General features: G+C 45.8%; 1 protein-coding gene across 2 annotated transcripts in view; it reads right to left on the reverse strand.

The window, feature by feature from the left end:
• Positions 1-18,373: 18,373 nt before the first annotated feature.
• The window catches only part of LOC129694734 (E3 ubiquitin ligase Rnf121), a 48,643-nt gene continuing 40,020 nt past the window's right edge, over positions 18,374-26,996 (reverse strand). For both annotated transcript variants that reach the window (XM_055631485.1, XM_055631486.1), the window contains exon 9: positions 18,374-19,072. In XM_055631485.1, coding sequence (XP_055487460.1) covers positions 18,952-19,072 — 121 coding nt within the window. In that variant the 3' untranslated portion in view covers positions 18,374-18,951. The remainder of the gene's footprint in view (positions 19,073-26,996) is intronic.

Below are 26,996 nucleotides of genomic sequence, written 5' to 3' on the forward strand. Positions count from 1 at the left end.
CAGTCAGCGGAAAGACAGCACATGATTACAATCGAGCCGTTTACAGTGTACAGATACATGATAAGGGAATAATTAGTGCAAGGTAAAGTCCGATCAAAGATAGTCCGTGGGTCATCAATGAGGGAGATCAGGGGTCGGCAACCTACGGCCCCAGGGCCGAATGCGGCCCGTAACCCGAAATCAGCAGACCCCCTAGCGGGTTTTGTTTCCCGTATTTATCCGGCCCGCCGAGCGGCGAGCGCAGCCGAGCTCCGGCTGTACCACATCCTGCGCAAAGCACGGCCGCGCACCTTCTGTCAACACGTTTAGGAAAGAACGGCAGATGCTGGAAAAATCAAAGGTGGAGAAACTCAGCGGGTGAGACGTGCAAGGATTGCATGAGGCTGCCTCACGTGCTGAGTTTCTCCAGCATTTTTTGTCTACCTTCTGTGAGCACGTGATTTGATGCCTGCCATCCGGGGCGGGGATGGGGGTGGGATCCGTGTGTACACGTGGTAGATGTGGCCCGCCATCCGCTCACAGACATGCGTCCCGGCCCCTATGCAGAACAAGGTTGCCCACCCCTGAGGTGGATAGTAGCTTCGAACTGCTCTCTAGTTGTGGTGGGATGATTCAGTTGCCTGATAAAAGCCATGAGGAGCGTAGATAAGTTAGAACCTATTTCTTGAGTGGAATTTCACAGATTAGATGGCGTAGCTTTAAGGTGAGAGGGGCAAAGTTGAAACATAGACAACAGGTGCAGGAGTAGGCCATTCGGCCCTTCGGCCCAGCACCGCCATTCAAGGTGATCATGGCTGATCATCCAAAATCAGTACCCCGTTCCTGCTTTCTCCCCATATCCCCTGATTCCGTTAACCCTAAGAGCTAAATCTAACTCTCTCTTGGAAATATCCTGACTTCAATAGACAATAGACCATAGGTGCAGGAGTAGGCAATTCAGCCCTTCGAGCCAGCACCGCCATTCAATGTGATCATTGTTAATTTCCCCAATCAGTACCCCTGTTCCTGCCTTCTCCCCATATCCCCTGACTCCGCTATCTTTAAGAGCCCTATCTAGCTCTCTCTTGAAAGTATCCAGAGAACCGGCCTCCACCGCCTTCTGAGGCAGAGAATTCCAGACTCACAACTCTCTGTGAGAAAAAGTGTTTCCACACATCCGTTCTAAATGGCTTACTCCTTATTCTTACACAGAGGGTGACAATAGACAATAGACAATATACAATAGACAATAGGTGCAGGAGTAGGCCATTCTGCCCTTCGAGCCAGCACCGCCATTCAATGTGATCATGGCTGATCATCCCCAATCAGTACCCCGTTCCTGCCTTCTCCCCATATCCCCTGACTCCACTATATTTAAGAGCCCTATCTTGCTCTCTCTTGAAAGTATCCAGAGAACCGGCCTCCACCGCCCTCTGAGGCAGAGAATTCCACAGCCTAACAACTCTCTGTGAGAAAAAGTGTTTCCTCGTTCAAAATGGCTTACTCCTTATTCCTAAACTGTGGCCCCTGGTTCTGGACTCCCCCAACATTGGGAACATGTTTCCTGCCTCTAGCGTGTCCATGCCCTTAACAATCTTATATGTTTCAATGTTTATATGTTTCAATGTATTTCAATGTTTGTATGTTTCAGGGTGGTGGGTGTATGGAACGAGGGAGGTAGTTGAGGCTGGGTAACTTTGCAATGTTTAAGAAACATTTGGACAGGCACATGGATAGGACAGGTTTGGAGGGATATGGACTGAACGCGGACAGGTGGAACTAGTGTAGCTGGAACATGTTGCCCAGTGTGGGCAAGTTGGGCCGAAGGGCCTGTTTCCGTGCTGGACGACTCTATGACCTTGTGTGGATGGGATAACAGTGGACTGACCTGTTGACCTGAAGGATTTGACTAAATGAATGAATGAATAAGTTTATTGGCCAAGTATTCACATACAAGGAATTTGCCTTGGTGCTCCGCCCGCAAGGGACAACATGACATACAGTGATAGTTAGGAACGACACATAAAACATTAAACATTAATAATAAAACATTATTGATTATGCATGTGAATGAAATAAAATACCACATCAAAGGGAGGCTACAGATTTTTGGTTATTGAGTAGAGCAACTACTTGTGGATAAAAACTGTTTTTATGTCCGGCTGTGGCAGCTTTGACAGTCCGAAGTTGCCTTTCAGAGGGAAGTGATTCAAAGAGTTTGTGGCCAGGGTGAGGGGGGTCAGAGATGATCTTGCCCGCTCGCTTCCTGGCCCTTGCAGTGTACAGTTCATCAATGGAGGGAAGGTTGCAGCCAATAACCTTCTCAGCTGATCGGACGATTCGCTGCAGCCTCCGGGTGTCGTGCTTGGTGGCTGAGCCAAACCAGACCATGATGGAGAAGGTGAGGACAACTGTCTATTCAATAGACTCTATTCCATGCCATTAGCAATGTTGATCATGCAGGAAATCCTGCATTGCAGCCACGTCTGAGGTGATGCCGCATTTTGCTGGACCTGCAAGGCCCTCTGCATGTCTCCTTGAACCAGAGTAGAGTCTGTCTGCACTGGGCCTGTACTCACTGGATGAGGGGGGGGGACCTCATTGAAACTTCCCGAATAGTGAAAGCCTTGCATAGAGTGGATGAGGAGAGTACAATAGACAATAGACAATAGGTGCAGGAGTAGGCCATTCGGCCCTTCGAGCCAGCACCGCCATTGAATGTGATCATGGCTGATCATCCGCAATCAGTACCCCGTTCCTGCCTTCTCCCCATATCCCCTGACTCCGCTATTTTTAAGAGCCCTATCTAGCTCCCTCTTGAAAGCATCCAGAGAACCGGCCTCCACCGCACTCTGAGGCAGAGAATTCCACAGACTCACCACTCCCTGTGAGAAAAAGTGTTTCCTCATCTCCGTTCTAAATGGCTTACTCCTTACTCTTAAACTGCGGCCCCTGGTTCTGGACTCCCACACATCGGGTATATGTTTCCTGCCTCTAGCGTGTCCAAGCCCTTAACAATCTTATATGTTTCAATGATGTTTCCACCAGTGGGAGAGTCTCGGACCAGCGGGCACAGCCTCAGAATAAAAGGACGTGGACTTCCGGTGGCGCTATGGAGGAATAGAGGTCCGCGCCAGCTAGCTCCACACTAAAATTGATTACAAACGGGAGGAAAAGAACGGGACTGACCTGCTGATAACACACCAGCAGCTTGTACTGAGTGAGTGACGTCAACAGGTACACGACTCCGGTGGTATGTCGCTGCAACATCCCCCAAAGGGACAGACGATAAGAGCTGGTTAGCCCAAGCAACCAGCGGAAGAAGTAGGCCCGATTGGAGCCTTGGGCTCAGTTTTAACGTCGTCCCAGCAAGATGTTTCAATGCAGACAGTCGAAAAAAACTGAAATAGAGGAACCAGTTTTCTCTCACAAGAAATTGCAAGTATAAGATTGAAAAGGTTTAAAGAAAAACTGAAACTTTAAAAGAAGAATTGAAAATCTTTAAAGAAGAAATTAAAGAAGAAATCATTGCCTCTGTTCATGAAGTACTGGAGACCTGGAAGGAAAACAATGGAAAAAATCTTAAACACAACAAATCGAAGAGGTAAATGTTAAAATTAATTTGATGGAATCAGCTTTTATTTTAGGTTAGATCCTGTCATCTAGACAGTAAATCAACAGACTACAGCCATAACTCATTTAGAGGCAATTGCTGACACAAGCGCTCAAACTACAAAAAAGCTTCTCCCCGAGAACTAGCGTTTATCAAATTTATTGAGTAAAATAACTGAAAAATGCATTAACTTGGAGGGACGCCTGAGAGGCCAGAATTTAAGAATTGTTGGTGTCCAGGAAGGCAGAGAGGGGAATCGAGACGTCCGTGATTTTGCTGCAGACTTATTTAAAAAAGTCTTAAATCTTGATCAAAAGCCTCTATTAGGTCGGGCACACAGAGCACTGAGACGCCGCCCCCCCCAAGACAACTGATAGTGAAAGTGCAATATGACCATGTTTTGGATGATATGATGAAGAAAATCGTTTGCAGCAGGGATCTCCTATTTGAAGGAGACAAGATTCATATATTTAGAGATTCTCCTATGGAGGTCGCCAGGAGGAGAGTGCTTTTTACAGAGACAAGAGGAGTCCTTAAGAACATACAAGATCTGAGATATGGGCTGATGTACCCGGCAACACTGAGAGTTACCTACAAGAAGAAGGAATATATCTTCACCCATCGCATTACAGTTCGCCCAAGACATTGACAATACGCCCGATGATTGAACAATATTCACCTGATGTCACTGGATGTCATCATCTTGCAGAGAACAAATGGAACTTTAAATTGTTATACTTAAGGACTAATGAAAGCTGATAATGATAGTCAAGCGAGTTTCCTTGCTATTGACATACAACTTTTATATTTTAGTACTAATCACTACTAATTATCATTACTACTTATTACTAATTATTATTAATTAGATCTACTTAGAATTAGTTAAAAATATGAACTGTAAGTAAGATTTGATTCTGGCAATTTATTAATAAAAATGTGTTTTTTTAAAAATACTTTTGACTAATTTTTGATTCATATTTTATCATGAGATTAATATTTTATCGTGAGAATAATAATCTTTCATTACCGGATCACAAATATTTTGGACCTAAAAATGTTTTTCCACCTCCCCTATAAATTGTTTTTATTGATTTATTTATTTTTTAACTAAAGCATGGAGCTAGTAATTTTTTTTTCCTAAGGCTACGGAAGTCTTTAGATGGTTAGCCACGTTACTGTGGCTATCACTAACTACACTGGTTGTAGATGTAGTTTTTTCCCTTTCTTTACACTTTACTAATCATTTATTCTTTCACTTTCTTTATTTTATACCTAATTATAACTTTAATTTTGAATGGAATTATAAGTTTTACTTAAGGAAGACCTACGAGATCTAACATTCATCTATCTGGTGTTGGGGTGTAATGTCGGGTTTAGTGTGCTGAACCATCTGCTCTTTTATAGACCACCCTAACCATAAGATGCAAGATGTTAATATGAAAATTGGGGGTGAAGGAATTACATTTAGTATTGCAACGTTAAGGGAATTAATGAACCAATCAAGAGAGGTAAAGTACTAGCACATTTAAAATCACTTAAAGCTGATATAATATTCCTTCAGGAAACTCATCTTAAAAAAGGAAGTCAAGTCAAATCAAGTCAAGTCACATTTATTTATATAGCACATTTAAAAAACAACTCTCGTTGGCCAAAGTGCTTTACATTTGTTATAAGAATAGCACAACAAAACAGACTACATACATATATACATGTAGCCCTCACTCAGAGGACACCAGGAAAGGTTTGGGAGTATAGATAAGTCTTTAGTCTTGACTTAAAGGAGTCGATGGAGGGGGCAGTTCTGATGGGAAGGGGGATGCTGTTCCACAGTCTAGGGGCTGCAACCGCAAAGGCACGGTCGCCCCTGAGCTTATGCCTAGACCGTGGGATATTCACCAACCCCAAGTCGGCCGATCTGAGGGGCCTGGAGGTGGAGTGGTGGGTGAGAAGACTTTTTATGTAGGTGGGGGCAAGCCCATTGAGGGCTTTGCATACATGGAGGAGTATCTTGAAATGTATATGGAACTGCACAGGGAGCCAGTGGAGAGAGGCCAGGATCGGGGTGATGTGGTCCCTTTTTGGGGGCCCGTCAGGAGTCTCGCTGCGGCGTTTTGGACCAGTTGCAGGCGGGACAGGGAAGATCCGCTGATGCCAGTGTAAAGGGAGTTGCAGTAATCTAGGCGGGAGGAGATGAATGTGTGGATGATCTTTTCCAGGTCATCAAACTGGAGGAATTGTTTAATTTTAGCTATTGTCCGAAGCTGAAAGAAGCTAGCTTTTACCCCGGCATTGATTTGTTTGTCAAATTTCAGTGCTGAGTCAAATATCACACCAAGGAAGCGCAACATAGATTGAAAGCAAAATGGATTGCTAAAACGTATCACTCCTCATTCTCACATAAGTCTAGAGGGGTTGCAATTTTAATCCGTAAAGGTATACCTTTTAAACATATATCAACTATAGCGGATATCGACGGTAGATATATTATATTAGTAGGTGAGTTATATATTTTTTAAATGATTCTTCTTAATGTTTATGGACCAAATTTTGACAGCCCTTTGTTTTTCACGAAAACACTCAATACTATCCCAGAATTTACACAACATAATTTAATAATTGGTGGAGATTTAAATTGTACATTAGATTCTTATTTAGACAGATCATCAAGAAAAATAAAATTAAAATCCCAGACAAGTGAATTACTATATTCATATATTAATACTACCAACATCAAAGATGTCTGGAGAATTGAAAACCCATCCAGACGAGAATACTCATTTTACTCACCGGTACATAAAACCTATTCAAGAATAGACTATTTTTTAGTGGACTCTAAACTCATCCCATTTACCTACAACTCGAAATATCATAATATTATAATTTCGGATCATACACCCTTAACATTTATGATTAAACTAAACGGAATGACCGAGAAACAGACACAATGGAGACTTAACCCCAAATTTCAAATGAAAAAGTATGTCATGAATATCTTCTCACACAGATTAATATGTTTTTCGAGGATAATGACTGCCCTGAAATTTATGCCTCCCTTCTCTGGGAAACATTTAAAGCATTTGTACAAGGAGCATTAATCTCCTCCCAAGCCTTTCATAATAAAGAGAATTAGGCTAAACAACAGATACTGGAAATGGAAATAAGGCAATTAGATATAGAGAATGCGGCACAATGATAAAACACAATAAAATTGCTTTACTGAAATATAAGTTAAACCAAATATATTCAGACCAAGTCATAAAACTTTACCAGCATACTAAACAATTACATTTTGAATTTGGTGATAAACCACAAAAACTATTAGCATGTCAACTTCGAAAACTCGATGGGGAAAAAACAATTTACAAAATTAGATCAGACATGGGAGAAATACTAACACTGCAATACTATCAAACACTTTACTCAACCAAAACAACAGAACGCTCTGCAAATACGGAATCATTTTTTACAGAAATGTAATCTTACAGGTTTAGATCTGAAAGAGAGAGAATTACTAGGTGCTGAAATAACAGTAAAAGGTATCGAAGAGTCTATTAGATCTTTAAATAACGGAAAGGGCGCAGGCCCTGATGGTCTAAGCTCTGAATTTTACAAAACATTTTATGATCTGATTTCTCCACGTCTACAGACATTGTATAGTTACTCTTTTACTCAACAGAAACTGCCAGAAACTTTAAACGAATCAACAATAACACTTATACCAAAAGCGGATAAGGACCTTGAAGACCCGGGTTCATAGAGAGCAATAGCTCTCTTAAATACTGATCAGAAAATATTAACTACATTTCTAGCACATAGATTAAGTTTAGTGATTCATAAATTAATACACCCTGATCAAACAAGTTTTATTCCAAAACATTACTCATAATCTGAGACGATTATTTAATATTATATATTCAAATTGAATAGCTAACGTAGATCTAGCAATCATTTCGTTAGATGCTGAAAAAGCATTTGAACAGGTGGAATGGCCCTACTTATTTTTGGTGATGGAAAATTTTCAACTGGGCGAGAAGTATTGCACATGGATTAAGCTCTTGTACAGTATACTAATCCAACAGCTAGAATATTGACAAACCAAATGTTATCACCTAAATTTAATTTATCTGGAGGTTGTAGACAAGGATGACCCGCTATCTGCGTTATTATTCGCCCTTGCTATAGAACCATTAGCAGAAAGTGTTGGAGCCCAGAAATATATGGGTGTAATACTAAAGATACAGTTAATAAAATTTCTTTATATGCAGATGATGTATTAATATACATCACAAATCCAGAAACTAGCATCCCAAACCTGTTAAATCTTATAAATCAATTTGGTTCATTTTCGGGATACAGAATTAATTGGAATAAAAGTGAAATTATGCCAATAACGGAACTCAACTTTCATACATTGCAACAATCCCCCTTTAAAATAGTCAACGAAAAATGTAAATATCTAGGAATTTATGTGACCACGACATATACTTCTTTATTTAAATCAAATTTTTCACCTTTACTGAATAAACTACATAAGAATATTCAGTATTGGAAAACACTTCCTATCTCAATGTTTAGTAGAATTAATGCTGTAAAAATGATCTTTCTCCCGCAATTATTGTACCTCCCGATATATCTCCCCCCAATTTTTTTTTTTAAAGTTGATTCCACTGTCACAAGTTTTATTTGGGATTATAAGAATCATAGAATAAGTAAAAAACATTTATGTAAATCCACGACAAATGGAGGATTAGCTTTACCAATTTTTTTGTTTTACTTCTGGGCAGTTAATATTAAAAATATGAACTTCTGGTTGGAAGAAATGGATCAGCAACCAGACTGGTTAAAGATGGAAAAGGAAGACTGCTTGCCTTTTGAAATTGGTTCGATTTTGTTTGCTCCCACAAAACTGAACAAAAAAACCTATAGTGAAAACCATATAATATATAATGGTATACGAATTTGGAAACTATTAAAAAAGACTTTAAAATTGGAAAATTTATCATTCTTTCTTCCCATTGTAAACAATCCCTCATTTAAACCCTCTGTGTTGGATAAAGGTTTTACACAATGGAAAAATTATGGAATTAAAAAGGTGGGACATCTTTATAGGAAAGGCATTTTCTTTCATTTCAGGAGTTACAACAGAATTATGGAATATACTCAAATAACATTTTCAGATATCTACAACTTAGAGATTATGTTAAATCACATACACAAGATAATAGAACTAGAGAGCTAGAAACTCTTGATGAATGTTTGAATAAACATCCTAATACAGATAAATTAATATCTCATATTTATAATACCCTTTTAGATAGTGAGGTCCCGTCGACGGAATTATATAGACAAACTAGACTAAGTGGGACCCGTTGGGTCCCATGTTCACACGGGAGGGCTGGTCCCCCGACATAATATTCCACCTCTCCACCAATTCCAATATTGGTGGCCAGTGGGGGGGCTTTATGGAGTGCTGGTATGGGTTCTTGGGGTGGCAGCTCAGTCCCTCAAGCCTGATGTGCTGGCAGCTCACTCACGGCTGGTGAGCTGGCAGTTGACATGACTATTCCTTGAAATTCCATTTCAAGCAGGGTGCAAGGCCGCCAAATTCAAGTGCAGTTTCCAACCACTTCAAGCTGGATCCAAGGCCACCCAATTCAAGTGCAGTTTCATTCCATTTCAAGCAGGGTGCAAGGCCACCTAATTCAAATGCAGCTTCATACCATTTCATGCAGGGTGAAACCACCATAAAACCACACAAAATACCAAACACACAGTTCAGTAGACATTCAGTTGATTCACAGCTCAGACAGAGTCGTGATCTCTCCCTCCTCCATCATGCAGAGACTGAGCCACACCCACACTTCTGAGTTTTATATCCCCTCCCCCTCCCACCGGAAAAAGTGTGACTTTCATGGCGTGATTGACAGGAGAGAGATTCTCAACATTTTTTAAACACTAATAACACTTATTTTTCATTGATGGGGAGAATTCTCTGCACCTGCTCAGCGGAGGGGGACTGAGTAAGATGGCCAAAAATCACAGCTGTAAGTGGTAGCGTTTTATCAAAAATCAATATACAGTGCAAACAGGAAGTAAGTGCATTTGCAGTAGTGCCTTTTAACTTCAAGCCAAAGCACCCAAGCTGCTTTTTGCAGTAAGTAGTGCCTTTCAACTTCAAGCCAAAGCACCCAAGCCACCATTTGCAGTAAGTAGTGCCTTTCAACTTCAAGCCAAAGCACCCAAACAATCATTTGCAGGCAGTGCCTTTTTACTTCAAACCATATTTTCATTTTCAAACCACATTAAGGGGACTCACAGTTGAGTAGACATTTGTTCAGTGTTATTCAGAGCTCAGAGAGACATGACCCTTTGGCTTCATGCATCTTGCAGAGACTTAGTGAGGCACACCACTTCCTGGTTTTATAGTCTCTCTCCCTCCCTCCAGCAGGGGCAGCAGAGAGAATGGTGAATTTTTTAAATACATTAATATCTCTCGAATTTGTCATAGATGGGAAAAATCCTCCGCATCCGTAAGGCGGAGGGGGGGCTCTGAGCGAGGTGGCCAAAAAATGACAGCCGTAGGTGGCGGCGTTCTGTCGGAAATCGCAGCACAGTGGGCCAAAAGCGGTCAAGATCAGTTTTAGTAATATAGACATGGGAAAATGAATTAAACCAACCTATAATGAAAGATATTTGGGACGAAAGTTTACAACATATACATCAATGCTCGTTAAATGCCAGACATTCTTTAATACAATTTAAAGTATTACATAGACCGCATTACTCTAAAACAAAATGTAATAGAATTTTCCCACATATCTCTCCTCTCTGTGATAAATGTCAATACTCAGAGGCTAATTCAACTCATACTTTTGTAAATTGTATAAAAATCAAACATTTCTGGGCGGATATTTTTAGAATAATTTCTGAAGTTGTTATCACCCAATTGGATCTCGACTCAAAACTAATAATATTAGGAATATCAGAACAAAGCCTAAAACCTACAACAAGCCAAATAAACTTCCTTGATTATAGTATAAAAACTGGGAAAACATCTATATTAAAATTTTGGAAAAGTCCAACAACCCCCACAATTAAAATGTGGATCATGGAGATGTGTCGGAGACCTTACATTTGGAAAGAACTAGACTTGTCTTAATTGACAAACAAGAATTATTTGCTAGAATGTGGTCTCCATTTATTGACTTTTTGAAAGGGTAAATTCGTCCAGCACGGAAGTCTGACTGAAGCTTGAACCCAGGATTAGATGAATAGCTATGTGTTTATAATCTACGCACCTATCTCCAAAGTTGTATTATTGGTAAATGATTCTATTCTTTTTTATCGTGTTTTTTTCTTCGCTTTCCCTATCTAGTTGTAGTTGTACAGGGTCTTGGTGAGACCACACTGGAGTATTGCGTACAGTTTTGGTCTCCAAATCTGAGGAAGGACATTATTGCCATAGAGGGAGTGCAGAGAAGGTTCACCAGACTGATTCCTGGGATGTCAGGACTGTCTTATGAAGAAAGACTGGATAGACTTGGTTTATACTCTCTAGAATTTAGAAGATTGAGAGGGGATCTTATAGAAACTTACAAAATTCTTAAGGGGTTGGACAGGCTAGATGCAGGAAGATTGTTCCCGATGTTAGGGAAGTCCAGGACAAGGGGTCACAGCTTAAGGATAAGGGGGAAATCCTTTAAAACCGAGATGAGAAGAACTTTTTTCACACAGAGAGTGGTGAATCTCTGGAACTCTCTGCCACAGAGGGTAGTTGAGGCCAGTTCATTGGCTATATTTAAGAGGGAGTTAGATGTGGCCCTTGTGGCTAAGGGGATCAGAGGGTATGGAGAGAAGGCAGGTATGGGATACTGAGTTGGATGATCAGCCATGATCATATTGAATGGCGGTGCAGGCTCGAAGGGCCGAATGGCCTACTCCTGCACCTAATTTCTATGTTTCTATGTTTCTAAGCAGAGTTAATATACAATTGATAAATGAGGACCCCTATTTGACAGTTGGAATCCCATCTATTAACGATATATAATTGATATACAAAATGTGTTTTGATTATGAAATGTACATGCTTCTAATAAAAATATTATTAAAAAAATTATAAAGGACGTACTTTTAGAAAGGAGACGAGGAGGAACTTCTTTAGTCAGAGGGTGGTGAATCTGTCGAATTCATTGCCACACACGGCTATGGAGGCCAAGTCAGTGGATATTTTTAAGAGGCGATTGTTCGATTAGTGCGGGTGTCAGAGGTTATGGGGAGAAGGCAGGAGAATGGGGTTGAGATCGATCAGCCTTGATTGAATGGTGGAGTGGACCTGATGGGGCTGAATGGCCTAATTCTGCTCCTGTCACTTATGAAGTTAAAAGCTGTAGTTCGTGGGCGTGCATATCACTGAAGATCTGTCCTGGAGCCAGCACATAGATGCAATCATGAAGAAAGCCCTTCAACGCCTCTGCTTCCGTAGAAGATTGAGGACATCCAGCGTACCGCTAAAAACTCAATGGGACGTCTACAGGTGTAAGGTAGACTGGTTCGGCAACTCGAACGCCCAGGATCGATGGAGGTCACAGGGTGGTGGACATTGCCCCATCCAGCCCAGGTACTACTGGCCTCCCCACCATCGAAGGGATCTACAAAAGGCAGCCAACATCATCACAAGAACTTTAGACAGGTACATGGGCAGGACAGGTTGAGAGGAATATGGGCCAAGCGCGGGCAGGTGGGACTAGGGTTGATGGGGCACAGGAGCCTGAAAACTGTAACGTCCAGGTTCAGGAACAGCTACTTCCCCACAACCATCAAGCAGTTTACACCCCAGCGGTATGAACATTGACTTCTCCAATTTCAGGTAGTCCTTGCTTTCTCCTTCTTTCCCCTCCTCTTCCCAGCTCTCCCACAGCCCACTGTCTCTGCCTCTTCCTTTCTTTTTCCCACCCCCCACCCACCCCCACAACAGACTGAAGAAGGGTCTCGACCCGCAATGTCGCCTATTTCATTCGCTCCATAGATGCTGCCTCACCCGCTGAGTTTCTCCAGCATTTTTGTCTACCTTCGATATTCCAGCATCTGCAGTTCCTTCTTAAACGAATAAGCTGTGAGCTCTGAACTGCAAAAGACTATATTAGTATTTGTTATTTGCACCATATTTGTTATTTATTGAACTTTTTCTTTTTCTCCCCGTTATGTACTGTTGTGCTGCAGCAAGTACGAATTTCATTGTCCAGTCTGGGATAAACATTCTTGACTCTTGACATGTTGGTGGTTGGGTAGTTGGACTGAAGGGCCTGTTTCCATGGGTGTTTGACCCACACCACCCTGGCCACAGATGGGGCATCTTGATTCTAGGACTAGAGGTCATAGCCTCAGAATTGTCATAGCCAGGGGCCCCTGGAGAGGAGCTTCGACCGCCGGCCCTGGGGACTGCGGTGCTTCTGGCTGCGGCGCGGCGGGAACTTTAAATCTTCGACCGCCGGCCTGTGGCCTACACCAACCTGAAGCCGCGGTCTCCGGTGGGGAAGAGCCGATTCTGGACTTACCTGGACTTTTACCTGTCTGCACATCTGGACCCCTACAGCGGCGACTGCGGAGGGTTGAGGTCCTGACCACGGGGGAAAATGGGGGAGGACTGGCCAAATTTTGTGCCTTCCACCGCAGTGATGAATGCTGTGGTGGATGTTTGTGTAAATTTTTATTGTGTTTTTGTGTGTTCTTTTTTCATTGTACCGCTGCTGGCAAATTCATTTCACGAATAAAACTGATATTGATATTGATTAAAGAGCATTCTTTAAGGCAGGAGATGAGGAGAAATGTTTTTAACTAGGGCGGTGAATCTGTGGAATTATTTGCCACAGACGGCTGTGGAGGACAAGTCAGTGGATATTTTTAAGGCAGAGATAGATAGATTCCTGATCAGTACGGGTGTCAAGAGGATATGGGAAGAAGGCAGGAGAATGGGGTTGGGAGGGAGAGATTGATCAGCCATGTTTAAGAAAGAACTGCAGATGCTGGAAAAATCGAAGGTAGACAAAAAGCTGGGAAAACTCAGCGGGTGAGGCAGCATCTATGGGCCGAAGGAATGGGTGACATTTCGACCGGAAACGTCACCCATTCCTTCGCTCCATAGATGCTGCCTCATCCGCTGAGTTTCCCCAGCTTTTTGTCTACCTTTGATAGATCAGCCATGATTGGATGGTGGAGAAGACTTGATGGGCAGAATGGCCTAATTCTTATCACTTATGACATGGCCTTGGCCGGCATGGGTGGGTTGGGCCAAAGGGCCTGTTGTCTCCACGATATACGACTCTTCCAATATAACCATATAACTTACAGCACAGAAACAGGCCACCTCGGCCCTTCTAGTCCGTGCCGACACTTATTCTCCCCTAGTCCCATCTACCTGCACTCAGACCATAACCTTCCATTCCTTTCCTGTCCATATAACTATCCAATTTATTTTTAAATGATAAAATGGAACCTGCCTCCACTGGAAGCTCATTGCACACAGCTGCCACTCTCTGAGTAAAGAAGTTCCCCCTCATGTTACCCCTAAACTTCTGTCCCTTAATTCTCAAGTCATGTCCTCTTGTTTGAATCTTCCCTACTCTCAGTGGGAAAAGCTTATCCACGTCAACTCTGTCTATCCCTCTCATCATTTTAAAGACCTCTATCAAATCCACAAGCCGTGGATCATAATCCACTATAAATAGCAGCAGTTGCTGACCTGCGGAACCACAAGCTCGACCACAGTGAGGGTTCTTAGGAAATGGTGTAAAACTCATTCCTGTGTGACTTGACCTAGGTTGTCCATCTGACCCATATCACGGCTTCATCAGGATTTGGACACCAATGACTCAGCTGTACATGACGTATGTACAGAGATGATACGTGAATGACAAGACAATAAGTGCAGGAGTAGGTCAAACAGCCCTATGAGCCAGCACCGCCATTCAATGTGATCATGGCTGATCATCCCCAATCAGTACCCCGTTCCTGCCTTCTCCCCATATCCCCTGACTCCGCTATCTTCAAGAGCCCTATCTAGCTCTTTCTTGAAAGTATCCAGAGAACCGGCCTCCACCGACCTCTGAGGCAAAGAATTCTACAGACTCACCACTCTCTGTGAGAAAAAGCGTTCTAAATGGCTTACCCCTTATTCTTAAATTGTGGCCCCTGGTTCTGGACTCCCCCAACATCGGGAACTTGTTTCCTGCCTCTAGCGTGTCCAAACCCTAAATCTTATATGTTTCAATAAGATATCCTCTCATCCTCCAGAGTATACATCTGCTCCATTCTCTCAGCATATGACAGTCCCGCCATCCTGGGAATTAACCTTGTGAACCTACGCTGCACTCCCTCAATAACAAGAATGTCCTTCCTCAAATTAAGGGACCAAAACTGCACACAATACTCCAGGAGTGATCTCACTAGGGCCCTGTACAACTGCAGAAGGACCTCTTTGCTCCTATACTCAACTCCTCTCATTATGAAGGTCAACATGCCATTTTCTTTCTTCACTGCCTGCTGTACCTGATCCCAGGAATGAGTGGTTAAGAAAGGACTGCTGATGCTGGAAAAAAATCGAAGGTAGACACAAAATGCTGGAGAAACTCAGCGGGCGAGACATTTATGGAGTGAAGGAATGGATGACGTTTCGGGTCGAGTCACTTCTTCAGACTGATGTGGGGGTGGGGGGCGGGACAGGACGATGGAAGAGGCGGAGATAGTAGGCTGTGGGAGAGCTTGGAAGGGGAGGGGAAAGGGGGAGAAAGCACAGATTACCTGAAATTGGAGAAGTCAATGTTCATACCGCTGGGGTGTAAACTACCCAAGCGAAATATGAGGTGCTGCTCCTCCAATTTGCGGTGGGACTCACACTGGCCATGGAGGAGGCCCAGGACAGAAAGGTCGGATTGGGAATGGGAGGGGGAGTTGAAGTGCTGAGCCACCGGGAGATCAGGTTGGTTAATGCTAACTGAGCGGAGGTGTTGGGCGAAGCGATCGCCAAGCCTGCGCCTGGTCTCACTGACGTAGAGCAGCTGACACCTAGAGCAGCGGATGCAGTAGATGAGGTTGGAGGAGGTGCAGGTTAACCTCTGCTCCACTTTCCTCCCATGAGCTTGGCGTCTTTTCGGTTTGATGCAGACACGAGGCATGGAGACAACGTCTACATTATTTATTGATATGAATTGCACCAGAGTTTCTTGTACAGAGGCAGAACTCTGCAGCAGAGGCAATACTGACCACGCCACCCTGCTTCTGGGGGGGAGAGGGATGAGAGATAAAGAAAGGGGCAGCAATCATATTTGGACATAAATGTTTAAGAAAGAACTACAGATGCTGGTAATATCGAAGGTAGACACAAAATGCTGGAGTTACTCAGCGGGTGAGGAAGCATCTATGGGGAGAAGGAATTGGCGACGTTTCGGGTCGAGACCCTTTCGGGTCTCGACCCGAAACGTCGCCAATTCCTTCTCTCCATAGATGCCGCCTCACCCGCTGAGTTTCCCCAGCATTTTGTGTCTACCTATCGGACATCAAGTGTTTTAGCCAACGTTAACTTAATAGATTTCATCTTCACAAACAAACCCTGACTGGAAGATCGCAGTTGAAGGAGCACCAGTAAACAAGGTCAGGACGTGGGGCTGGACAAGACGGGATGGGGAGCCTTGTACCAATGAGCCTGGTGGTATATTTACGTCAAGGCAGGGGGCCAGAGGGCATCGACCCATGGTCCTCTTCCATTGCTGTTCCAATTACTTCACCCTTGACGTCCAACTGGGTGGACAGTCGGCAGGTGCAGAAAAATTCCTGGCCATCTCTTCCCCCCTTCCCCTCCCGGCTATTGTTGCCCCATGAGTGGCTGAGTTAGTTCGGCCCATGCCGAGCATCTGTCGCCTGTTCAATCCATTTCTACACTATTCCTCTTTTGCACCCGCTCCCTACACACAGGAGGGGCAATTTACACCTTCACTCACACACAAAGGCATGTAAGTCAGACGTCTGTGGATCGTGTGGGGAAAAATGTAGTAGGTTCCTCTCAGTCCAAGTGCACCAGAGATCAGCAAAATGGCCACCACAAGGGCATCAGCAAAATGGCCACCTCAAGGGCATCAGCAAAATGGCCACCTCAAGGGCATCAGCAAAATGGCCACCACAAGGGCATCACCAAAATGGCCACCTCAAGGGCAGTGAAAGCCAGCACTGTGGGGAGGGCGAGAATGGAGGGGGGAGACGAGACAGCCAGGATCACCTTTAGATAGAGTGCTGGAGTAACTCAGCGGGTCAGGCAGCATCCGTGGACAAAAAAAAGCCATTTCGGGTCGAGACCCTTCGTTTGAAGTCTGAAGAAAGGCCCCCCGACCCGAAGCCTGCTGCTTGACCCACTGAGTTACTCCAGGCCTTTGGTCCAGTCCATCTTTGGTATAAGCCAGCACCTGCGGCTCTTTGTTTTCTGCAAGGCCCTCCTCCATCAGCCAGACACAGTCACCACGTCTGCCTGCCTTACCTCCCCAAAAACAAGACCATTTTCTTTTCACTCCTCGCACCAGAAACCTGGTGGCAACCACAGCGTGGAAGCTGCTGCAGATGGAGAGAGGGTTTGCCAGGGCCCCGTCTCACCAAAGGAAGATAAGGACCACCGCGCGTGGTTGCTCGTTAGTGCCAGGGGGGGAGGGCATGACATCCACGCGCACTGCTCATCAAAGCAAACCAATACAAAAGATCAGAGTGTCAAAAATACAGCTTTTTTTTCTCTATATACACACACTCACTAGTATCAAAAAAAGATGCTCTTCAACCCTTTGGGAAGGATTTGCTTCTTGTGGGACCCTGACCCTTGTGTTGTACTTTCTGTCCCCCCCCCTCGTCCAAGGTGCACCCCTCCCCAGAACACAAACTTTCAGGAATAACAATGACCCTCCCCCCCAGATGACTGGGAATCCTCTCTCCAATCGGTGGAGGCCATTCAGTCCCTGGTTCTGATAATCCGAGACACAAAGTCACTCAGCGGGTCAGGCAGCATCTGTGTGGAGAACATGGATGGGTGGCGTTTCACAGAGTGCTGGAGTAACTCAGCGGGTCAGGCAGCATCTGTGTGGAGAACATGGATATGTGACGTTTCACAGAGTGCTGGAGTAACTCAGCGGGTCAGGCAGCATCTGTGGAGAACATCGATAGGTGACGTTTCACAGAGTGCTGGAGCAACTCAGCGGGTCAGGCAGCATCTGTGGAGAACATGGATAGGTGACGTTTCACAGAGAGTGCTGGAGTAACTCAGCGGGTCAGGCAGCATCTGTGGAGAACATGGATAGGTGACGTTTCACAGAGTGCTGGAGTAACTCAGCGGGTCAGGCAGCATCTGTGTGGAGAACATGGATAGGTGGCGTTTCACAGAGTGCTGGAGTAACTCAGCGGGTCAGGCAGCATCTCTGGAGAACATGGATAGGTGACGTTTCGAGTTGGTACCCTTCTTCAGACTCCGTTCTTCAGTCAGGAGGATCCCGACCCGAAAATTCATCTATCAATGTTCCCCACAGATGCTGCCTGACCCGCTGAGTTACTCCAGCACTCTGTTTTTTTTTTGTTGTAAACTAGCATCTGCAGTTCCATGCATCTGTATGCCCAAGACCATCCTCGTGATGTTCTGCACCCTGTCCCATTAACTCTGGGATTAAAAAAATCCCCCTACTGATCATTTCCAATCACTACTTAGCATTTGAGTTCCCCTCAATACTAAACTCTGTCCACAGCCCAGGACATGCAATGTGCTGGGAAACCATTTATTTTTGTTGTTGTAAGAAACTTTTTTTTTTTTTTTTTTACACAATTTCCCCGTCTGGAGGCCGATGGTGTCGTTGGAAAACACCGTCAGACCTGCCAGGCTCGAGATTCAGGATTCGCCGCTGTTGCAATGACCTGCGTGTCGGCCCAGGCAGCTCGGCCCCTCGTGGCTGCCGGGCGGGAACAGGAGGAGGGAGAGGCCATTCGGCCCGTCCAGGATGTGCTCCAAACAGGTGGCTCGTTGGGACTGGCACATTCGGGGGGCTGATCGGAGACACGAAGCCGCTCCAGTCTGAAGTGGGAGACGCCGGAAGGTGAATCTTGATGTCCGTTTTGAATTTTGGGAGAGAGGGGGGATAATGCAGTCCTCTCCTTCCTTCGAGTCCAATGTCCATGTGGCAGTGCAGCGTAGCCCCGCTCATCCTGTTGGCTCCATCGTTGTCTAACGAAGATTAAACAACACGTTCTGATCGGTAAAATCCAGGGAATTGGAGGGGGGGAGAAATCGGGGAGAGGGTAAAAACTCAAGGGGGAAAATGAAAATTAAGGGGCGGGGGGAAAATTTATTCCAGTCCCAGACTGTAGTTGATGCCTTGAACGAGTCCGATGATGACGGGTTGCCATGCAACCAAATAACGTAACCAGTCCAGTAACTGGCCATACATGACATGCGGTCGCTCCCAGCTGAGGGGAAGGAGAGCGTTAAAGAAATCACACAGTAAAACACGCAAATGGAAACCACACTGCGGGGAGGGGAAACGGGACCGTTTGACTGAATCTGCAAAGTGCAGATTGTAAAGCACAAGGCGTAGGAAGTGAGTTTGCTCTTTTAGTCTATTTTAGACGTGCAAGTTTATTTTGGTGAATAAGAGCCTTATTCCTCTGCTGAGTCACAACGGTTCATTCTTTACAGATCCAGCGCAGCAACAGGCCCTTCGGCCCGTCATGTCCGAGCCCCAGCCAGCGATCACCCCGTATACTAGCAGTGTCCTACACATACCAGGGACAATTTGCAGAATGCAGAAGCCAATTAACCTACAAACCCGCACTTCTTTGGAACTTGGGAGGAAGCTGGAGCACCCAGAGGAAACCCACGCAGTCACAGAAACATAGAAAATAAAAGGTGCAGGAGCTGGCCATTCGAGCCATGATAGGATCATGGCTGATCATCTAAAATCAGTACCCCGTTCCTGCTTTCTCCCCAAATCCCTTGATTCCGTTAGCCCTAAGATACATTGAAAACAGCTGCAGGAGGAGGCCATTCGGCCCTTTGAGCCTGCACCGCCATTCAATATGATCATGGCTGATCATCCAACTCAGTCTCCAGTACCTGCCTTCTCTCCATACCCCCGATCCCTTTAGCCACATCTAACTCCCTCTTAAATATAGCCAATGAACTGGCCTCAACTACCTTCTGTGGCAAAGAATTCCAGAGATTCACCACTCTCTGTGTGAAAAATGTGTTTCTCATTTCGGTCCTAAAAGACTTCCCCCTTATCCTCAAGAGGTCCCTAAGAGCTAAATCCAACTCTCTCTTGAAAACATCCAGTGAATCAGCCTCCACTGCCTTCTGTGGCAGAGAATTCCCCAGATTCACAACTGTCTGGGTGTAAAATGGTCACGGGGAGAACGTAAAACTGCGTACAGACAGTACTGGTAGTTGGGAGCGAACCCGGGTCTCTGGCTCTGTGAGGCTGCGGCTCTACCTGCTGTGCCACCGTGCTACAGCCTGCGACAGTCGTCAACACAGTGAACAAACCCCTCAATGTGTCTGAGCTCTCTGACATCCAGCTTCCCATCTCCATTTCTCCCACACAGCTTCCTGAACAATGGGGTCTACCAGAATGCTGCCTGGATTAGAGGGGTTCAGCTGCTGGGAGAAGCTGGTGAAGAGTTATAGAGCATGCGAACAGGCCACTCGGCCCAACATGAGAGGAATAGATCAGGTAGATGCACAGAGTCTCTTGCCCAGAGTAGGGGAATCGAGGACCAGAGGACACAGGTTTAAGGTGAAGGGGAAAAGATTTAATAGGAACCTGAAGGGTAACTTTTTCACACAGTGCATGGAACAAGGTGGGTGCATGGAACAAGATGCCAGAGGAGGTAGTTGAGGCTGGGACTATCCCAATATTTAAGAAACAGTTAGACAGGTATATGGATGGGACAGGTTTGGAGCGATATGGGCCAAGCGCAGGCAGATGGGACTACTGTAACTGGGACATGTTGGCCAGTGTGGGCAAGTTGGACAGAAGGGCCTGTTTCCACGCTGTATCACTATAATGTATCCATAACTTGCCCACACACCAACCAGCAGAAGGCCGTGGATGCCAAGTCAATGTTTTCACTAATCCCCAACCAGTCTGAAGGGAGGGTCTCGACCCGAAACGTCACCCATCCCTTCTCTCCAGAGATTCTGCCCGTCCCGCTGAGTTACTCCAGCTTTTTGTGTCTATCTCCAAGTCATTGGATATTTTTAAGGTGCAGATTTATAGATTCTTGATTAGTACGGGTGTCAGGGGTTATGGGGAGAAGGCAGGAGAAAGGGGTTGAGAGAAAAAATATAGATCAGCCATGATTGAATGGCGGAGTGGACGATGGGCTGAATGGCCCAATTCTGCTCCTTGAATTTATGCCCCATCTACACTTGTCCCACCTGCGCCGTGTTTGGTCCATAACCCTCTAAACCTGTCCTTTCTATGCACTTGTCCAATTGTCTCTTTAATATTGTGATAGTACCAGGGGGCGCTGCACAATGGCAGGCTCGGCAACAGTCTGTCTGTCTTTTCGTCTTTTTTTTTGTTATTTTTAGTGTGTTATTAAAGTTTGTGTTAATGTTCTCTGGTTTGTTTTATGTTGAGAAGCTCCAAACGACGCAGAAGGTTTTGACAAACTGAGATTCCCGCCCCCGATACAGGAACTTGATTGCCCCGACGAGGCGGGCATGGCCGTCGGCTACGGGAGCCAAGATCGTCCTGTCAACGGAAGGCTCGATGCCCCCGAGAACAAAGAAGGGAAGATATTCGCCTTCCATCTCAGTGAGGAATGTGGAGGAGTCCCTGTGGTGGATGTTTATGTTAAAATGTATTTTGTGTGTTCCGTTGCTTTTTATTGGTGTGACTGTTTGGCAAATGAAATTCATCGTATGTTGCAAAAAAATACTTGGCTAATAGAGTATGATTATGATTAAACATTCTTGACCACTGCGTCACTTTCTGTTCCATCTAGAAAGTCATTCTATTCAAATAAAAGTTCCGCACTCTATGGAGCTTATTCCCTCTACGAGATGAAATGACCAATTTCATCAACTTCCATAGCAACTCGACTAGTCCACTAAAACGGCACAGTTTTATCGTGACTTGGGTTTCATTTCTGCAATCAGAAGCCGAGAGACTTCAGGGATACAGCGCGGAAATAGGCCCTTTGGCCCAAGTCCACGCTGACTAGCAATCCCCGTTCACTAGCACTACCCTACACGCTATAGACAATAGGTGCAGGAGTAGGTCCCTTTGAGCCAGCACAGCCATTCAATGTGATCATGGCTGATCATCCCCAATCAGTACCCCGTTCCTGCCTTTAGCCCATATCCCCTGACTCCGCTATCTTTAAGAGCCCTATCCAGCTCTCTCTTGAAAGCATCCAGAGAACCTGCCTCCACCGCCCTCTGAGGCAGAGAATTCCACAGACTCACCACTCTCTGTGTGAAACTAGGGGCAATTTACAATTTTACCAAAGCTAATTAACCTATCAACCTGCGCGTCTTTGGAGTGTGGGAGGAAACCGGAGCACCCGGGGGAAACCCATGCCAGTCACGGGGAGAACTTACAAACTCTGTACAGACAGCACCCGTGGTCAGGATCGAACCTGGGTTTCTGGCGCTGTGAGGCAGCAACTCTACCGCTGCCTCACTGTGTGTTTTTGGGAACTACCACCTGAGGTAGCACGCATCCATACCTTCAGGGCCACAGCACACTATTATCACAAGGGACTTTCAGTAGGAATTTGCTTGCAGTTTCCACTCAAGTTCTGGGAACCTTCTGAATGACAGAAATGAAACTGCTTTGTAACAAAGATGCAAGTATTGGGAGCAGGGGGAAGCACCTGCATGTGTTTCAGTAAAGATACATGATACATTGTGGGATGTGGAAATGGGGACTCAGCCCAGCACCTCCCTTCTCCCCTCCTCTCTTCCAAGCTCAAAAGCAAGCCAAGAGTTGAACTCGGTACAGCCAAGGAAGACAGAACCTTTTTTTAATTCCGGGGTGGAACTATTAAAGAATTTGGGCAGCATGGTGGTGCAGCGGTAGAACTGCTGCCTCACAGCGCCATCGCCCCGGGTTCAATCCTGGCTACGGGTGCTGCCTGTATGGAGTTTGTACGTTCTCCCCGTGACCTGGGTGGGTGTTTCTCCGAGATTTTAGAACGGAGACGAGGGAGAGTGGTGACTGTGGAATTCTCTGCCTCAGAGGGCGGTGGAGGCCGGTTATCTGGATGTTTTCAAGAAAGAGCGGGGATGAGAGGGGATCTTATTGAAACATATAAGATTATTAAGGGTTTGGACACGCTAGAGGTAGGAAACATGTTCCCGATGTTGAGTGAGCGCCGAACCAGGGGCCAGTTTAAGAATAAAGGGTAAGCCATTTAGAATGGAGATGAGGAAAAACTTTTTCCACACAGTTGTGAGTCTGTGGAATTCTTTGCCTCAGGAGGCGGTGGAGGCCGGTTCTCTGGATACTTTCAAGAGAGAGTTAGATAGGGCTCTTAAAAATAGCAGTCAGGGGATATGGGGAGAAGGCAGGAACGGGGTACTGATTGGGGATGATCAGCCATGATTACATTGAATGGTGGTGCTGGCTCGAAGGGCCGAATGGCCTACTCCTGCACCTATTGTCTATATCTTCGGTTTCCTCCCAAACTCCACCCGCACGTCTTTGGAGTGTGGGGGGAGGAAACCGAAGATCTCGGGGAAAACCCACGCAGGTCACGGGGAGAACGTGCAAACTCCGTACAGACAGCGCCCGTGGTCCGGATCGAACCCGGGTCTCAGGCGCCGCAAGCGCTGTAAGGCAGCAACTCTGCCGCTGCACCCCATTGCGAAACATTTAAGGGCCTGTCCCACTTAGGCGACTGCCAGGGACTAGAGTTAGTGGCATTCACCTACGACTCCTGGCGACAGCAAAAATTGTCGCCACCGTCGCCTGTAGTCGCCCAAAAAAACAGGTAAAGGGCCTGTTCCACTTGCCGATTTTTTTCGGCGACTGCTGGCGTCATGTCAGTGTCGCCAAAAGATTTTGAGCATTTCAAAATCCAGCAGTGACAAACAAATGTTGTGACACATGAAAAAACACAGCGCGCCAATACGTTCTCACGCCGCCTATTTTTCGGTGACCTGATACGTCAGGCCCAATAGACAAGTGCATGGTTTACAGGGATACGAGCCAAATGCAGGCAGGTAGGACTAGTGTAGATTGGATATGAGGTCCACCCTGCGTCATGCATTCCTCACACTTACACTCAATGTCCTGACCACATAACGCAAACACACCATATGATCTTACACCATTCTGTTTAAACAATACATATATTCCGCCCACATTCCTATCAGCTGGCTCCAGATTCTACCTCTCACCCACTGAGGACAATGAATCTGCATTTGGGACAAGGGGAGCACGTGGGGAAGGCCACGTAGAGAGCGTTGCTATTGTTGTTGTGTTATCACCGAGTGGAAACAAGAGAGTTTAGCAAGACGCACAGAACTGCCAACTTCCTGCTTTCTTTTCAGCCACAATTTGACGGTCTAAACACAGTCTCCGTAGTTCCCTGTTTGCTGCAGGCTGTAAACAACGCACTGCATGTTCCAAGGTAGACAAAAATGCCAGAGGAATGACCAGCGGGTGAGGCAGCGTCTGTGGAGAGAAGGAATAGGTGACGTTTCGGGTCGAGACCCTTCTTCAGACTGGCGTCGGGGGAGGGGGTGGGAAGTCCCCTCTGAAGAAAGGTCTCGCCCCAAAACGTCACCCAAGCCTTCTCTCCACAGATGCTGCCGCACTCACTGAGTTCCTCCGGCATTTATCGGTCTGAAGGGTCTCGACACCCAAAACGTCACCCAATTGTACAGGGCCCTAGTGAGACCACACCTGGAGTATTGTGTGTAGTTTTGGTCCTCTAGTTTGAGGATGAACATTCTTGCTATTGAGAGAGTGCAGCATAGGGTTACAAGGTTAATTCCCGGGATGGCGGGACTGTCACATGCTGAGAGAATGGAGCGGCTGGGCTTGTACACTCTGGAGTTTAGAAGGAAGAGAGGGGATCTTATTTGAAACATAAATGAATATTAAGGATTTGGACACGCTAGAGGCAGGAACGTGTTCCAGATGTAGGCCATTCGGCCCTTCTAGCCAGCACCACCATTCAATGTGATCATGGCTGATCATCCACGTACCCCGTTCCTGCCTTCTCCCCATATCCCCTGACTCTGCTATCTTTAAGAGCCCTATCTAGCTCTCTCTTGAAAGTATCCAGAGAAAAACAGAGGTCTCTGAGGCAGAGAATTCCACAGATTCACAACAAAAAAGCGTTTCGTCATCTCCGTTCTAAATGGCTTAGCCATTATTCTTAAACTGTGGCCCATGGTTCTGGACTCCCCCAACATTGGGAACATGTTTCCTGCCTCTAGCATGTCCGATCCCTTAATAATCCTATATAATAAGATCCCTTCTCATCCTTCTAAACTCCAGAGCATACAAGCCCAGTCGCTCCATTCTATCAACGTATGACAGTCCCGCCATCCCGGGAATTAACCTGGTGAACCTACGCTGCACTCCCTCAATAACAAGACTGTCCTTCCTCAAATTTGGAGACAAAAACTGCACACAATACTCCAGGTGTGGTCTCACTAGGGCCCTGTCTGTACAATTGAATAAGGACCTCTTTGCTCCTCCATTCCTCTTGTTATGAAGGCCGATGACTGATCTTTCTTTTCCTCTCAACCCCATTCTCCAGCCTGTAACCTTTGACACACCCTTACTGGTCAAGAACCTGTTATAAACTTTGCTCTTTAAAATACCCGATGACTTGGCCTCTGCAGCCAGCTGTGGCAATGACGCCCTGACTAATCAGGAACTTGGGTGGAGACACCCAATAGCTTGGCCTCCATGGGCAAACAATGAGCACTTGTCCCGACACCATCGCAAATGCTGGAGTGAGTCGCTGCCTCCTCAACGCAGCTAGTATCGTACAGACCCACACCACCCTGGCCACGCTCTCATCTTGCTGCTACCATCGGGAAGAAGGTACAGGAACCTGAAAACCATGACCTCTGCACAACACTCACCTCAGTAATTAAGACCTGCTATAGTCTCCTACTTTTTGGTTCCACTTTATACTTTGGTTGCCGTCCGTAGTGGTGACTACGGGGGGTCAGGTGCCTGACCACGGGTCAACAAGGGAGGAGGAGGACTGTCAATAGACAATAGGTGGGGGAGTAGGCCATTCGGCCCTTCGAGCCAGCACTGCCATTCAATGTGATCATGGCTGATCATCCGCAATCAGTACCCCGTTCCTGCCTTCTCCCCATGTCCCCTGACTCCGCCGTTATTTTTAAGAGCCCTATCTGGCTCTCTCTTGAAAGCATCCTGAGAACCGGCCTCCACCGCCCTCTGAGGCAGAGAATTCCACAGACTCACAACTCTCTGTGAGAAAAAGTGTTTCCTTGTCTCCTTTCTAAATGGCTTGCCCCTTATTCTTAAACTGTGGCCCCTGGTTCTGGACTCCCCCAACATCAGGAACATGTTTCCTGCCTCTAGTATGTCCAAACCCTTAACAATCTTAAGGACATTTAATGGACATTTGGGCAGATACATAAATAGGAATGGTTTAGAGGGATATGAGCCAAATGCAGGCAAATAGGACTTGTTTAGATGAGGCATCTTGTTTAAGAAAGAACTGCAGATGTGGGAAAAATCGAAGGGAGACAAAAATGCTGGAGAATCTCAGGGGGTGAGGCAGCATCTATGGAGCGATGGAATAGGTGACGTTTCGGGTCTCGACCCGAAACGTCACCTATTCCTTCGCTCCATAGATGCTGCCTCACCCGCTGAGTTTCTCCCAGCATTTCTGTCTAGCTTAGATGAGGCATCTTGGTCAGTATGGGTGTGGAGGGCCTGCTGCCATGCTGTGTGACTGAAGGCTGAGGAAGATGCAGACCAATGCTGTAGATATTGGGCGGCTCGGTGGCACAACGGTAGAGTTGCTGCCTCACAGCGCCGGAGACCCGGGTTCGATCCTGACCAGGGGTGCTGTCTGTACGGAGTTTGTACGTTCTCCCAGTGACCTGCGTGAGTTTTCTCCGGGTTCTCTCCGTTTTCGCCCCACACTCCAAAGACGTACAGGTTTGTAGGCTAATTAGCTTGTATAATTGTAAATTGTCCCTAGTGTGTGTAGGATAGTGTTAGTGTGCGGGGATCGCTGGTCTGTTGGCCGAAGGGCCCGTTTCCACGCTGTATCTCTAAAGTAATCTGAACTAAACTCTCAGGGATTAGAGAACAGAAGATAAATAAAACGATCGGTGGTTATATGGGGTTACTGAACATCCCGCGGTCTAGGCATAAGC

Source organism: Leucoraja erinacea, unplaced genomic scaffold (assembly GCF_028641065.1).
Source record: "Leucoraja erinacea ecotype New England unplaced genomic scaffold, Leri_hhj_1 Leri_77S, whole genome shotgun sequence".
NCBI lineage: Eukaryota > Metazoa > Chordata > Chondrichthyes > Rajiformes > Rajidae > Leucoraja > Leucoraja erinaceus.